At 40.4% G+C, this 14,526-nt stretch overlaps 1 protein-coding gene across 3 annotated transcripts in view; it reads left to right on the plus strand.

The window, feature by feature from the left end:
- LOC122075205 (peptidyl-prolyl cis-trans isomerase CYP59) overlaps window positions 1–14,526 on the plus strand; it is a 35,591-nt gene that overhangs the window by 16,042 nt on the left and 5,023 nt on the right. For all 3 annotated transcript variants that reach the window (XM_042640154.1, XM_042640153.1, XM_042640155.1), the window contains 7 exons: window positions 4,509–4,559; window positions 4,693–4,784; window positions 4,911–5,010; window positions 6,220–6,342; window positions 6,447–6,524; window positions 6,773–6,819; window positions 6,937–6,992. In XM_042640154.1, the coding sequence (XP_042496088.1) occupies window positions 4,509–4,559; window positions 4,693–4,784; window positions 4,911–5,010; window positions 6,220–6,342; window positions 6,447–6,524; window positions 6,773–6,819; window positions 6,937–6,992 (547 nt within the window). The remainder of the gene's footprint in view (window positions 1–4,508; window positions 4,560–4,692; window positions 4,785–4,910; window positions 5,011–6,219; window positions 6,343–6,446; window positions 6,525–6,772; window positions 6,820–6,936; window positions 6,993–14,526) is intronic.

Genomic DNA, 14,526 nt, shown 5'->3' on the forward strand with positions numbered 1-14,526 from the left:
CTCCTATCTCAACATGGGATGCATCAATAGCCACTTCTAACATAAGATCAAAATTGGGTAGTCTAAACATTGGCGCTTCTATCATCTTTTGTTTGATCAAGTTGAAAGCTTTAGTGGCTGCCGGAGTCCATTGAAATGGAACTTTTCCCCCATTTGTGCATTCTGTAATTGGGGCTACAACGGTGCTGAAATTCCGGATGAATAGTCGGTAAAATGAGGCAAGACTATAAAAGCTGCGAACCTTGGTTAAGGTCTTTGGAATAGGCCAATCAACGACACTTTTTACCTTCTCCGGATCAACTTCTATGCCTTGTGAAGACACAATAAATCCAAGGAAGATGACCTTGGGCAGCATAAAGGAACACTTCTTCAAGTTGATGTACAACTTTTCTACCCGTAGTACTCTCATGACACGTCTCAGATGCTCCAAGTGTTCATTTTTTGCTTTGTTGTATATTAGCATGTCATCAAAGTATACTATGAGAAATTTTCCGATGAAGGGTCGTAGTACATGTGTCATCACCCTCATGAAAGTGCTAGGTGCATTGGTGAGACCAAAAGGCATAACCTTCCACTCATACATGCCTTCTTTTGTTTTAGAGGTTATTTTCCATTCATCCCCTGGACGGATTCGAATTTGATGGTAGCCCTCCGTAGATCGATCTTTGAAAAGATGGAGGCTCCTGTCAACATGTCAAGCATATCATCCAAACGAGGAATAGGAAATATGTACTTTACCGTGATTTTGTTAATAGCACATCTGTCAATGCACATACGCCATGATCCTTCTTTCTTTGGTGTCAATTGCACATGGACTCATGCTCTCAACCAAGAACCCTTTCTTTAATAAGTCGGCACAAGATCAATGGCATGCTGAATATCCCTCATCGGTGGTAATTTATCAGGCAATTCCTTTGGCACCAAATCTGAAAAATCAGCAAGTAATTGTTTGATCTGTGGGGGATGTTTTACCTCTATCACCGGTTCAGCAGCCTTGGTAACAAGAGCTATGATTAGGCCGGTTTCTTCACTAATGGTCAGGAATTCTCTATGGGGCAACACGCATAGCTTGTTGTCCAAAGTGTTCTTGCTGAAATTTTCTTTGCATGGTTGCTTCTTTTGCTCAGTGGTTGTTTTGGAAGAGGTCTTAGCAACATTCTTTAAGACATGTTGCCTCCTTAGTTGGGCAGCCCTTAACTTGTCTTTTACCTGAGGTATGTTGAGTGGATTTAGAATGAATGGCTTGCCTTTGTGATCGAAGATGCATTGGTTCTTAGTACCTCCCACTAGCACATTGTTGTCATATAACCAAGGCCTTCCAAGAGTACATCGGTGAGGACCATGGGGATGACATCACACCATACACTTTCTTCATAATCTGAAACTTTCAATGGGACAGAACACCGTTGAGTTAGAGCCATGGTGTTGTTGTCTAGAAGGGATACTTTGTACGGTTGTGGATGGGATTCAATCTTAAGCTTTCCATCAATGACAAAGGCCTGAGATACCACATTCACACAACTTCCACTGTCCACAATCACTTGAGTTTTGTGAGGTCCACTAGACATTAAGGTGTAGAAAATATTGTTCCTCCTTCAGTCTTCACCCTTAGTTTCAGCCACTAGGATTCTTGCAACCACATTGACATAAGCGTAAGGATCATCATTCTTTGGTGCAAACTCATCTTCCAGTTCATCCTCCTCACCTTCAACTGCAACATTAACAGTCCAATCATCATCCTGAGGTTCGTGGATTTGTAAATCCGAGTTGGATTCGATGGCACTGATGACGGAGTTGGATCGTCCCCGCTTAGGGCAGAATTTTGCCATGTGTCTAGTTTTTCCACAGTTGTAGCATATCACAGATCCACTCTCCCTCCCCATTGGAGCCTTCACCTTATACTGTGTATCTTGTGGAGCTCGGGTAGGGAATCCAGTGGGTTTGGTTGGTACATATGGCTTTTTGTTGTCAGTTGGCTGGTTATACCTTCTGGAGGTTGTTTTGATCAGATCCTCTGATTTTAGTGATTTGTCAAAACAGGTGCTTAAGGAGGGTGTCTTGATCACACCAAGCTTCTCATGAATATCATACCTTAACCCCAGTTTGAAGCGGGATATGAGTAGTTCTACATCTTTATGGTCACCTGTTCGTGAAACCAGTTCATTAAAACGATAAATATAATCTCCTACAGTCATAGTACATTGCTTGAGAGTATTCAGCATGTCGTAGAGTCGACGTCGATAGGTGGGTGGTAAGAATCTATTGTTGAGGATAAATTTCAAGTCTTCCCAATTGTGAGGCATCTGACGAATGCGGATCAGCCTATCCTCTTCATTCCTCCACCAGTCCTTAGCTCCACCAGTTAGTTTAGTGATAACTAGTTGGACTTTCCTTTCTTTAGGCATGCGGTATCACAGGAAGTAGTCATCAAAGGAAGTTACCCAGTCCTGGTAGTAGAGGGGATCGTGTCTCTCATTATACTCTTTCAGTTCTAACTTGACCTTGAATGTATCATCAGATTGATAAAGCTGATTGTCATACTCATCATACTCCTCATTCCGGGCTGGGACATTCCTTCTAGGTTGCATAGTGACTCTTCTGAGAACATTACCAATGTAATTAACAGTAAGTTGAACATTAGTTTGGGCAACAGTTGAATATTAGTTTGGGCAGTACTGTCTTTTAGGTCAGCCAACTGTCGGTCATATCCATCCATCCTCGTAGACAAGGCTTGGATTGCTTTCATCACATCTTGAATGGTGGGTTGGGGTTCTTCTGTTTGAGCCATAGCTCTGATACCACTTAATGCAGGAGTAGATTCAAAAGCTTACCCCCGCAAACATAACCCCGATTAATACCACTGTAAGAGACCTTAGAACAGTAGCCTCAAAGAACACTCACAAGAGTAAATTAACCCACAAAGCAAACAAGCAATTCAATACCCAAAAACCAGAAAAAAGATCAAAACAAGAGGAGAGAGAAAGAGACCTGCGCAGGGTCCAAGAGAGGGACCTACGGCTGGCTGGTCTGGGCTCAGATGGAGCTGATCTTCTGGTCGATTGTAGGCCCAGGTGTGAGGAATAAAACCCGTAATTATTAACAGTCTGACGGCTGGTTGCAGAGTTATGGAAGTTCTTGATTTCTGACATAGGAGAGAGAAAATCAAGAATTGCAGAAAACCAGAAGTGAACAGCTGCCAATGGTTTTCCAACAGAGATTGAGTGGCCCGCTTGGAGAGCTGAATCAGTCCTTAGAAGGTCTTGCAGATCAGACCTCAGAGTTGGCCAAAAGAGGAGATCGATTGGCTCCAAGTTTAGGTCTGAATTCTGAAATCGACGATGGGCCCTTATTTATAACTAATGACTTAGCCACTCAGATGGACTTAGTAGCGGTCCGATTGGCCTTCATGGCTGGACCCTTCTTCCTCTCATATCTCCTTCCATAATGTGCATCTACAGCAATGTATTTACCAAACACTACCTGAAGGCTATATTATGAGTAAATAATTTGATGATTTCAGAAATTAGAAAGAAGAAGATGAGACGCTAAACTGGGTCTTAAGAAGGTGCTGTAACTTCACAGATAGCATTGCTCAGTTCTATTTAACAAACCCAAACCAGAAATTAGAATCTTAATGTAGTTTTGGGTGGATCGATGGGTTAGTTGCCGAAAAAATTCTATTTTCTGGGTGGATTGAGTGCTGCCAAACAGGGCCATAGTGACTGCAGCTCAGTTGCTATTCTCTCTTGGAATATACTCTTGCTTTCCAGTTTGTCCATCACCTGATAGACCTATTGAAACCTGTTGAAACGGACAGGTTTCGTTTGAGATATGTGACCCATGGTTCAAGCCAGGTTTCAGTCACCCAGTTGGAACCCAACAAAACCTGGGACAAACCATTCAACCCATGGTATCATCTTGGGTCTTGTCAAAACCGAGATTTCTCGGTCATAACTGCATGTTTCGACCGAGGTTTAGAACCATAGATGGGAGATCAAACATATTGAATATCTTGATGTTCCTCCATGGCTCCACCACAAAGAGAGACAAACAGTAATGATAATATCATTAGTTACCTCAGAATGGTTATGATAATGATTGAAATGTTCGGCATTCCAAGGCACATCAAACCATCATTGTAGACCGTCTTGTGCTTCTTTGTCCAATCCGTTGTCATCACTTTACTCGGAGACCCATTTAAATGCCTCAATTCTAGGAAGGATTGGCTTTCCCCATCGGATGTTCTTTTGGGTCTTATTGATTGATTCTAACCCATAGATTATGCAAAAGTATAAGCACCCACCTCATTAAACCTGTCATTTGCTTGTACACTGTAAGTGGTAGACTGTTTCACTGTTTCATCATTGATCTTAGTGCTTCGGTGATGGCATAGGAATTCAAGCTCCCCAGTTCTTTTTGAATATGCATATAATTAGGCTTTGGGAAGCTATTTTCCTTTTTATCACTTAATAGGTTTAACTAATGCAGCCTTTTGTCTTTATTTGCAGTTCTATTTCACATTACGTGGTGATCTTGACTATCTTGATGGAAAACACACTGTGAGTCCTTTTATTGTCAATTTTGTTTTGAAGGCTTTGGGACTTGTTTGCCTGCCCCTACTTGCACTCTCGTGTGCATGTGGTTGGTTAGAATCAAACACTTTGGGATAGATCATCATTTCTATGATTACAGGTGTTTGGAGAGATTGCAGAAGGTTTGGACACCTTAACAAGGATTAATGAAGCATTTTTGGATGACAAGGGAAGACCATACAAAAATATCAGGTTTATTCTTTTGTCATACCTTTGGCTGGTCTACTGAGATTTTATTATATTTTTCTTGTATTTTTTCCCTTGCCTTTTGCTTTTAATGCTTATGATTCATCTTTCTCTTTCACTATAAAATTACAGAATCAAACACACATATATATTGGATGATCCTTTTGATGATCCTCCACAGCTAGCAGAGTTGATACCTGATGCTTCCCCAGAAGGAAAACCACATGACGAGGTAACTTTGGTCGTTATGGTTCTGATTGGTAAGAATAAAGTTTGACAAAGAAACATGGTACTATGCTGTACAATCTCTAAATCAGAGCTATCCTATCCAAGAAAAGATAATTCCCCCCCCCCCCCCCTCTTGATAGGCGAAGAGAATTTTATTAGAAGGAAAAGAGAATACAAGTTAGATAACTGAACATAATTTACACATTCTTTACAGAAAGGACAATAAACCAAAACCAAAAAATACCATCAGACACCATTTAAAGAGAACCTGAAGATTTCATTGCACTTGCCGATTTGGATTTAGCCAAATGTCTAAATTAGCACACTCCTTGAGAAACACTCAAAACTTGTACTTTAAAATATCCACCATAGGAAATGTACAGGTCTACTAACTATTGTACTTGGTCCAAACAAGTGAGTCACCATTAATGCTCCTAAAGTGAGGGAATTATGGCACTCACCTTGGTGCATTGGCCCTACCTAGGTGACGCTTAGTTGTCATGGCAGGTGGTTGATTCCTTGCCTCAACATGTCGCTGTAACAACTATGTTGAATTGATCTGGATTGCCATGAGTCCATATTCTTCTTTTCTCTTCTTCCCTATTGGATGTTTTCATTCCAAGACATGAAACGACAGACCCATGGATCTCAATCTGAAATTAGGTGGTGAAGGCAGTAAAATGTTGCAGAGAAGCATAGATAACAGCTTTGTAATGCAAATCGACTATTAACAGGCTATATATATATATATATATATCTGATTAATTAGTTCGTTCATGGAAATGCCAAAGCAAGTTCATCTGGAATTAGAGGCAGTATATGAATTTTTTCAGGTATATCTTTGGAGTTCACTCGGAAAGGGATTCATTTACCAGTCTCATCAACTTTTTGTGGTAGATTTTTTTTTCTTGGGGTGGGGGCGGGGGGTGCTTGATTAAATATGTTGGGATTTTACTAAAAAAGGCAGTCATAGTTCATTTCTGCAACAAGTTTTCTGGTGTTGATGAACTTATGATCTTAAAATTTTTTAATCCTGATTTGAGTCCTATCCCATCCCTTCATTTTCTAGGTTGATTTGACTTTGAAATTGTCATCTTGTTCATTACCAGAAAAAAAAAAATGTCATCTTGTTCCCTTTCTTGACTAAGATTATACATTCTAATAATTACTTCTTGCCTTGTGATCTCTCTTCTCTGATGATCCATATGCTTAGATTGATGATGATGTGCGGCTTGAAGATGACTGGGTGCCTATGGATGATCAAATGGATCCAGCAGAGCTTGAGGAGGTTCTTCGTGCAAAAGAAGCACATTCTAGTGCAGTTGTTCTCGAGAGTGTATGCATCAGATGGATATCTTTGAAATTGAGAGTTTGACGCTCAAAATTTGAGCAATCTTTTCATCTAATAGAATAACTGAAATTGACTTGTCCACATCACAGATTGGCGACATTCCTGAAGCTGAGATAAAGCCTCCAGACAATGTATTATTTGTTTGTAAGCTTAACCCAGTTACAGAAGTAAGTGCTCGTTATCTCATGACTTGTATTGAAAATTAACCATGTTAGGAAATGTGAAGGTTCAACAGGGATATTTATTTCAAGTTTAGGAAGTTTATTTAAAATATGTTCTGGTTCAATTTTTAAATGCAGCAGCAATCTCTATTCTATTAGGCTATTAGCATGACAAATTTGGTTGTCTATTATACTAGTTCTATATTTGAATGCAGTAATATTAAAAATTAGATATTATCTTTTGATTAATGCAGGACGAGGACTTGCATACTATCTTTTCACGTTTTGGAAATGTGATATCGTAAGTCATGAAATCTTTTGAAACTCAGATCGCTTTTTTTTTTTTTCTAAATATTTTAAATCATGTAGTTATTCCTTATGTTATTCTTCTTCTCACATCATAACTTCATTGTTTCAGGGCTGAGATAATTCGTGATTTTAAGACTAAAGACAGTTTATGCTACGCTTTTGTTGGTGAGTTTAATTCATTATAAATCACTATATTTTTATTTCTTATTTTATTATTTTAGGTATAACTTCGAGTCCATCTGATGCAACTTCACCATTTAGATTGATTTATGTCCTTTGAATTACCTTGCTGGTATCTCCTCTGCCTGTTTACTTTAAGTTGTGATGCACAAGGCTTTACTAATCTCTTGATCCATCCAATTGATTGTGAAATCAACATGGAACTGAGAGTTGGTGGCACAAGAAATCATGAGCTTCCTGAAATAGTTCTGTTGAGATGACCATAGTTAGTTTTATTCTTACCTTGGTTAAGTTTTATTTTTTTTACTATTTATCGTAGTAAATCTTGTAGATTGGGACGCTTAGTCAGCGTATCTTGGAGAGAGGGACGCTTAGTCAGCGTTACCGCACTTCCCTTATTTGATCTATTATAATCTTCTTATAAATAAGAAATACTTCTGTCATTACTAAAAAGTCAAATCATTCTATAAATCTCTAATCCTCAACTTCGTATCAGAGCCAAAAACCCCTAAGAGTTCTTCTTTTTCCTTTTTTTGGTTTTCTTCTCCACCCCTGGGGGACCTCACCTCCTAGTCTAGCATGGTAGACTGAACCCTGTTCCATGCAAACCTAATCCTAACTCATCGCGCTTCCCACCGCACCTACATCGACTGCCATTGTGACTCTCTGCACCTTGGTGCTGCATGCGCCTTCTCGCGCCCCACTACTACATGTGCCTCACCATCGCCTACCACTGTCGTTGCACCTCTCATCACTGCCGCTGCCATTGCTTGGCTGCACTGCACCTACCTGCTGCTGTCATCGCCTACTGATGCTGCCTGCCTACGTTGTGCCTACCCTGCACCTTCGCCTACACCTGCCTGCATCTATTGCTGTTCTCTCTTTCCACCTGTGCTTCCTCTCTCCGTTAATCTATGACTACTGTAAGTAATGATGCCAAGGATGTTGTGGTACCTACTGAAGCCCCTAATGGACGTTGTTCAAATACTCAAACCACTCTTCATCTTGGACCCATCAAACTTAACGGTCAAAACTACCTCATGTGGTCTCATGCCTGTCTTCTTACTATTCATGGGAACAACTTCGCTGGTTTTCTCACTGGAGACACTTCTCAACCGACTGATCCTGCTGCCACTAGCATCTAGTTAGCCAATGATGCCATTATAGTGTCATTTCTGATAAATTCTGTGGACCCTGCTATTGCTATTAGTCCAAGCTTTGTCTTGTTCAACTCTGCTAAGGATCTCTGGGATGTAGTGAAGCAAACCTATTCCCAGTGAGGGAACTATGCCCAAATCTATTAGATTTGCGGTACTGTTCGTTCCACCACTTAGAAGGGGTCATCTCTCTTTGCATATTATTCCACCTTATACAGCCTCTGGCAACAGCTGGATTTCTATCACCCAGTCCCTATGGCTTGTCCTACTAATGCTGGTACACTTCAAAAGGAGCATGACATGGAACAGATGTATGACTTTCTGACAGGTCTTAATCTTGAGTATGATAAGATCAAGGTACAGATTCTGGGTCCACGACTTTTTCAACTCTTCTCCAGGCATATAACTTGGTTCTATCTGAGGATCATCGTAGCTCTGTTATGCTACCCTCTACAGTCCTGTTTGGCTTGCACTATTGGCTACTTCAACTACAAAAAACCCATCTATGGGTTCTACCCCTCGGAAAACTGTTCAGTGTAATTATTGTGGTCGCCCTCGCCATACCAGGAAAACATGCTAGAAGCTCCATAGTGGTCCCAAGGGTGGGTGTAATAGCAAAACTGGAAAACAAGACTCCAAGGCCCATCTGTCTGAGTCTGTTGACGGTGCCTCCACTACTGCACTAGTTCTCTCCAGATCAAATGGCTGCCCTCAGGCAACTAATGACACAGCTAGGCACTTCTCCTGCCCCTTCACTTGTGTCCAACCTTGCTCAAATAGGTAGTTTCCTTGTTTCTTCCTCTTATTTCCTTTATGGTTACTTGATTAGGGTGCTACCGATCACATGACAAGTAGCTCTGAGGTCTTCCATACCTATATTTCTTGTTCCGGTCGGGATAAGGTATGCGTGGTTGACGGTTCCTTGTCCCCCATTTCTAGTAAAGGTTCTGTTTCATGTACCTCTACAATTTCTCTTTCATCTGTATTTTACGTCCCTAAATTATGTACTAACTTGTTTCCATCTATCACTTAACTAAGGAGTTGAGTTGTTCTGTTCACTTTTTTTCTACCCACTACCTTTTTCAAGATCTGGTGATAGGTGCAACGATTAGGTATGGTCAGGTCCGTGACTCTACTACTTGGATTCTCAACCAACTGTGCCTCTTGTGGCAGCACATACTCTCCGTTTTGACAGCTCTCTCTCAACTCCACCAATGGCACCGTCGTCTGGGACATCCTTCTCTTCATTTTTTACCTTGCATGTTTCTTACTTTAGTTAAACATTATGGTTTGGACCAACTCAAGTGTGATGTATGTGAGTTTGCTAAACATACACGCACCTCTTACTTTCCCACTGAAAATATCTATTATTCATTCAGATTTGTGAGGTCATTCTCGGACAATTGATAGGAATGGCTTTCTTTGGTTTTTTACTTTTATTGATAACTATACTCGTCCGACATGGGAATATCTGTTGCATAATAAGTATAATGCCTTCTCTTATTTTAAATCTTTCCATGCCATGCTTTGTACCTAGTTTGATGCCACTGTATGAGTCCTTCGTAGTGATATTGGCACTGAGTATATAGATGGAGAGTTTCAGGAATACCTTGATTCCCAGGGCATTCTCTCCCAAACTTCTTGTGTTAGGACCCCTGAATAAAATGGGATTCCAGAGCGCAAGAATCATCATCTCCTTGACGTTGCTCGGGCTTTAATGTCTGCTATTGGTGTTTCTAAATATCTCTAAGGCGATGTCGTTCTTACTACTGCCCACCTTATTAACTGGGTGCCCTCTAGTCTACTTAACTTTAATATCCCTATTTCTTTTCTCCCTGATCCTACAATTGTTTCTAGTCTTCCTCCTCGAGTATTTGGATGTGTTTGTTTTGCCCATAATTCCTCTCCTTCAAGGTCCAAACTTGATCCTTGGCCTCTAAAGTGTGTTTTCAGTGGTTACTCAGCTTCTCAAAAAGGGTATAAGTGTTATCACCTTCCTACTCGCCACTTGTATGTCACCATGGATGTCACTTTTCATGAGTGAGGTGTATTTCACGTCACCTCTTCAAGGGGAGAATCTTAAGGAAGAGCCTCCTTTTGTTATTGATACGTCTCCTATTCAGGGCATGCCTCCAGCTCAGGGGGAGCCACTAGATCAGCCTGTAAGAGATGTGATCACTTACATTCGAATGTCCAAAGAGCAAGACACCATTGGTAACCAGCCATACCCTTTTGAAGCACCACCGTCGGATCCACCAGTATCAGGTAATACTTCTCCCATACTTGATATTGTACCTGTTACATCCTCATAGCCTCCCATACTTGATATTATACCTCTTACTCCTACAGTGGATGATCTTCCTATCGCTTTTAGAAAAGGAGTTTGTTCTTGTAGCAAGCATCGAATCTCCAATTTTGTTTCCTATGCATCTTTATCTCCCTCCTATAGGGCCTTTGTTTCTTTGTTGTTCTTTGTGTCTACTCCACAGGGTTGGAAGGAAGCCATAAATGATCTGAAGTGGAAAGCTGCAATGGTTGAGGAAATGTTGGCATTGGATAAAAATGGTGCTTGGGAACTTGTTCTTCCTCCTCAAAGAAAGAAATTAGTTGGCTGCAAGTGGGTGTCTACGGTCAAGTAGAAGACTAATGGGACAGTTGAGCGGTACAAGGCATGCTTGGTGGCTAAGGGCTTTACCAAAACCTATGGGATTGATTACCAGGAAACCTTTGCCCCAGTTGCAAAGATGAACTCTATCAGGGCATTGATATCTGTTGTTGCAAATCTGGGATGGAATCTCCAACAACTGGATGTCAAGAATGCGTTCTTGAATGGAGATCTTGAAGACGAAATTTATATGGATGCTCCTTTTGGCTTTGCCACTCCTTCCAGTGCCAGACGTGTTTGCAAGTTGAAGAAGTCGTTGTACGGCCTCAAGCAGTCTCCTAGGGCATGGTTTGGCCGGTTCATGAAAGCTATGATAAGCTTTGGATATAGACAGAGTCAAGCTGATCACACCTTGTTCACAAAGGCGAAAGGTTACCAAGTCATTGCTCTGATTGTCTACGTTAACGATATTGTGATTACTGGTAACAATGATGAGTAGATCTCCAACCTTAAGGCCTTACTAGTAGCAGAGTTCGAGACTAAGGACCCAGGACCCCTTCGGTATTTCCTTGGGATTGAAGTGGCTAGATCTAACAGAGGCATCTTCATTTCCCAAAGGAAGTATGTTTTGGAGAAGTATGCTTGGGTGCAAGCCTGCGGATGCTCCTATGGAGGTCAATCATCAACTGAGCAGTGCAATGGGTGACTCTGTTGATAAAGAGCAATACCAGAGACTTGGTGGCCGTCTGTTCTACTTGTCTCACACCATACCCAATATTGCTAATGTTGTGGGTATTGTTAGCCATTTTCTTCATGATCCCTGGACACCTCACCTTGATGCTGTGTACCGGATCCTACAGTACTTGAAATTCGCTCCTGGAAAGGGTATCTTGTATTCTAATCAGGGGCACTTGAAGATTGAGGCCTTTACTGATGCTGACTGGGCTAGATCTATTCATGATTGGCGATCTACCTCTGGGTATTGTACTTTCCTTGGAGGAGGGAACCTTGTTACTTGGCGTAGCGAGAAACAATCAAGTGGTATTTCGGTCTAGTGCTGAAGTTGAGAATCGCGCAATGGCCCAAGAGATTTGTGAGCTGGTTTGGCTCAAGTGCCTACTGAGTGATCTCCGAGTTAATGTTGAAGGTCTTATGCGTCTGTATTGTGATAACAAGGCAGCATCGCTCACAACCCTGTTCAGCATGATATGACCAAGCATATTAAGATTGATAGACATTTCATCAAAGAGAAGCTTGACCAAGGGACTATCTGCATTCCCTTTGTTAGTACTGCAAATCAGTTAGTTGATATGTTTACCAAGGCTGTTTACTGCAAGGCATTTCATCCTCTCGTCTCCAAGTTGAGCATGTATGTATAATATATTTGCACCAACTTGAGGGGGAGTGTTGAGATGACTGTAGTTAGTTTTATTCTTAACTTGGTTAAGTTTTATTTTTTTACTATTTACCGTAGTAAATCTCGTAGATAGGGAAACTTAGTTAGCATATCTTGGAGATAGGGACGCTTAGTCTGCGTTACCCTACTTCCCTTATTTGATCCATTGTAATCTTCTTATAAATAAGAAAGACCTCTGTCATTACTGAAAGTCAAATCATTCTCTAAATCTCTTATTCTCAACTAGTTCCAAGTGGCTGTTGACAAAGGACAGGAGTGTGTTTCTTCTACAAGATGGCAACGGCTATCATTTAGATAATCTGATCAGCCTATTAATCTGTTTTTTGTCATTTTCATCTTGACAGTAAAAGGGGAAATTGCCCTATATAACTCGTAAAGTCAGAAAGGCTTTTTCTCCATATAGTTCTTCACTATGTTCCTGATGCAGATAAATCACATAAATTGGCCTATTTTAGTGGAAATAAGCATTGGGTTGGGTTACATACATGTTGGGCCTTTGGTTCAAGGGATTTTCATCGTAACTGGCCGCTTAATGGGCCTAGAATATAGTGGGAGTTAGGAATATGGGGTTTACTAGTTTGTGAAGTTGGAGTTACAGTCCTAGTCTCTAAGTATGAATTGTATTTGGAGTCCTAGAAGGCTAGAATTATTAGAAATGTGAGTTCAAATTTTATTCTAAGTCTATGCTTTGTTTTTAGAGTCTTAGTTTCAGTAGTAGTGTCAAATACATGTCTGATTTTCTATTCCAAGTAGTAGTTTGGGTTCCAAATCAGTTTAGGGGTGTTAAGAGTCAGTTTATGAATTCTGTATATAGATGTTGTGGCCTATAGCCTCACGCATGAATTTATGAGCATGGTTTTCAATTTGTTCCAAGGCTCTTTTACACGGCTAAGGCATGCTCACTCCTTTCAGTTTGCAAAATGCCTTGTCAGGCTTGTGATCTAGTATGACCACCATTTTGTATTGCCCTTTTTTTTTTTTTTTTTTGGGGGGGTGCGTGAGGGTGGGTTACGGCAATGATTGACTTTTATTGTTTTTTCTGTTGTGTCACGATGACTTCGAATACGTGTCATGCATGGGAATCACTACAGTTTGTATTAAAAAAAAAAAAAAAAAGATAAAAGAAAGAAAAGAAGGGGAGAAGAGAAGAGGTCTCGACAGTGAACACTAGGGAAGAAAGAAGTCAGGGACTCGGGAACCCTTCTTATTTCTGGCTGCCTTCGTATTCTTCTGTTTTTCAATTTTATTTCTTTTCTGTTTCATCCTGAAAGGCTGAAACCACAATATGCTGCATAGTTATGCACGCCTAGGTTGCTTAAGCGCCTAGCCCACCACTTTGGGTCACCTTGTCACTGTAACAACTATGACCATAATGTTAATGAGTTCTTCAAGTACTGTGGATTCAGTTCTGTTTTTCTGAGTATATGCTTAGATTCACATTGGTGTTTTTGGGAAATCACGGGAGGATTTCTGCTCTGTTCAATCTTCTTCATTTTTCTATCTTATTTCAATGAGAGGTCAGTCCTTTCTTCTCTTCTAGTACCTGCGGCACCCTGTTTTCTTCCATTTTTTCAGGTTGCATTCTTCAATATGTCTTCAGTTCTTTCCTACCATATTGTTCTCTGAAGTTCTGTTATTGGTTCTGAAATTTTTTTGTCAATACCCACCATTCTTGTTCTGTTATGTACACTCTTAATAGTATTATTACTTACCAATATCAGAATTTCATCAAAATTATGCATGCCTATTCTGAATTGTTTGATCTGAGATTTAATTTTTCTCCATGTGCAGATTTATATGCTCTGTTTTTACGATCCTGTTTGAACTAGTCTTGGCTGGATTATTTTGCTTTACGATTAGTTTGCATTAGATCCATCCATGCTGCATTGGTTGTTTCCCATGATGGATGACCTGCTAAAGAAGGTTTCGAACCATAAGTTTGTACTGTGTACCATTTATCTTGGTATTGTTCTGATTTTACTTCTTTGCTTTTAGTTTACTTGCCCAATTGGCCATGGCTCTCTGTTCTTTATTTATTTATTTTTTTTTTTGGGGGGGGGCGGTGGCAGGTAGTGAAAGGAAGTAGACAGGAAAAGAACCATAATTTCAACTTTGTTACAGATTTGTTGAGAATCTTAGTGCATGCAAGATTATGATATGCATGATAACATATTATGATCATTCTGTTTCACCGAGTTCTAAGCATTTAAAAAGTAAGCACCAATAATGTGTTTTCAATGTCGTTTTTCTGATGTAGCATCATTAGTGGTTGAAATGTGGAGAAAAAATACCGTCTAAGAATGCTAATGTAGGTTTCCACAGCCAAATCACATTTCTTGT

The sequence above is a fragment of the Macadamia integrifolia genome, chromosome 4, assembly GCF_013358625.1.
Source record: "Macadamia integrifolia cultivar HAES 741 chromosome 4, SCU_Mint_v3, whole genome shotgun sequence".
NCBI lineage: Eukaryota > Viridiplantae > Streptophyta > Magnoliopsida > Proteales > Proteaceae > Macadamia > Macadamia integrifolia.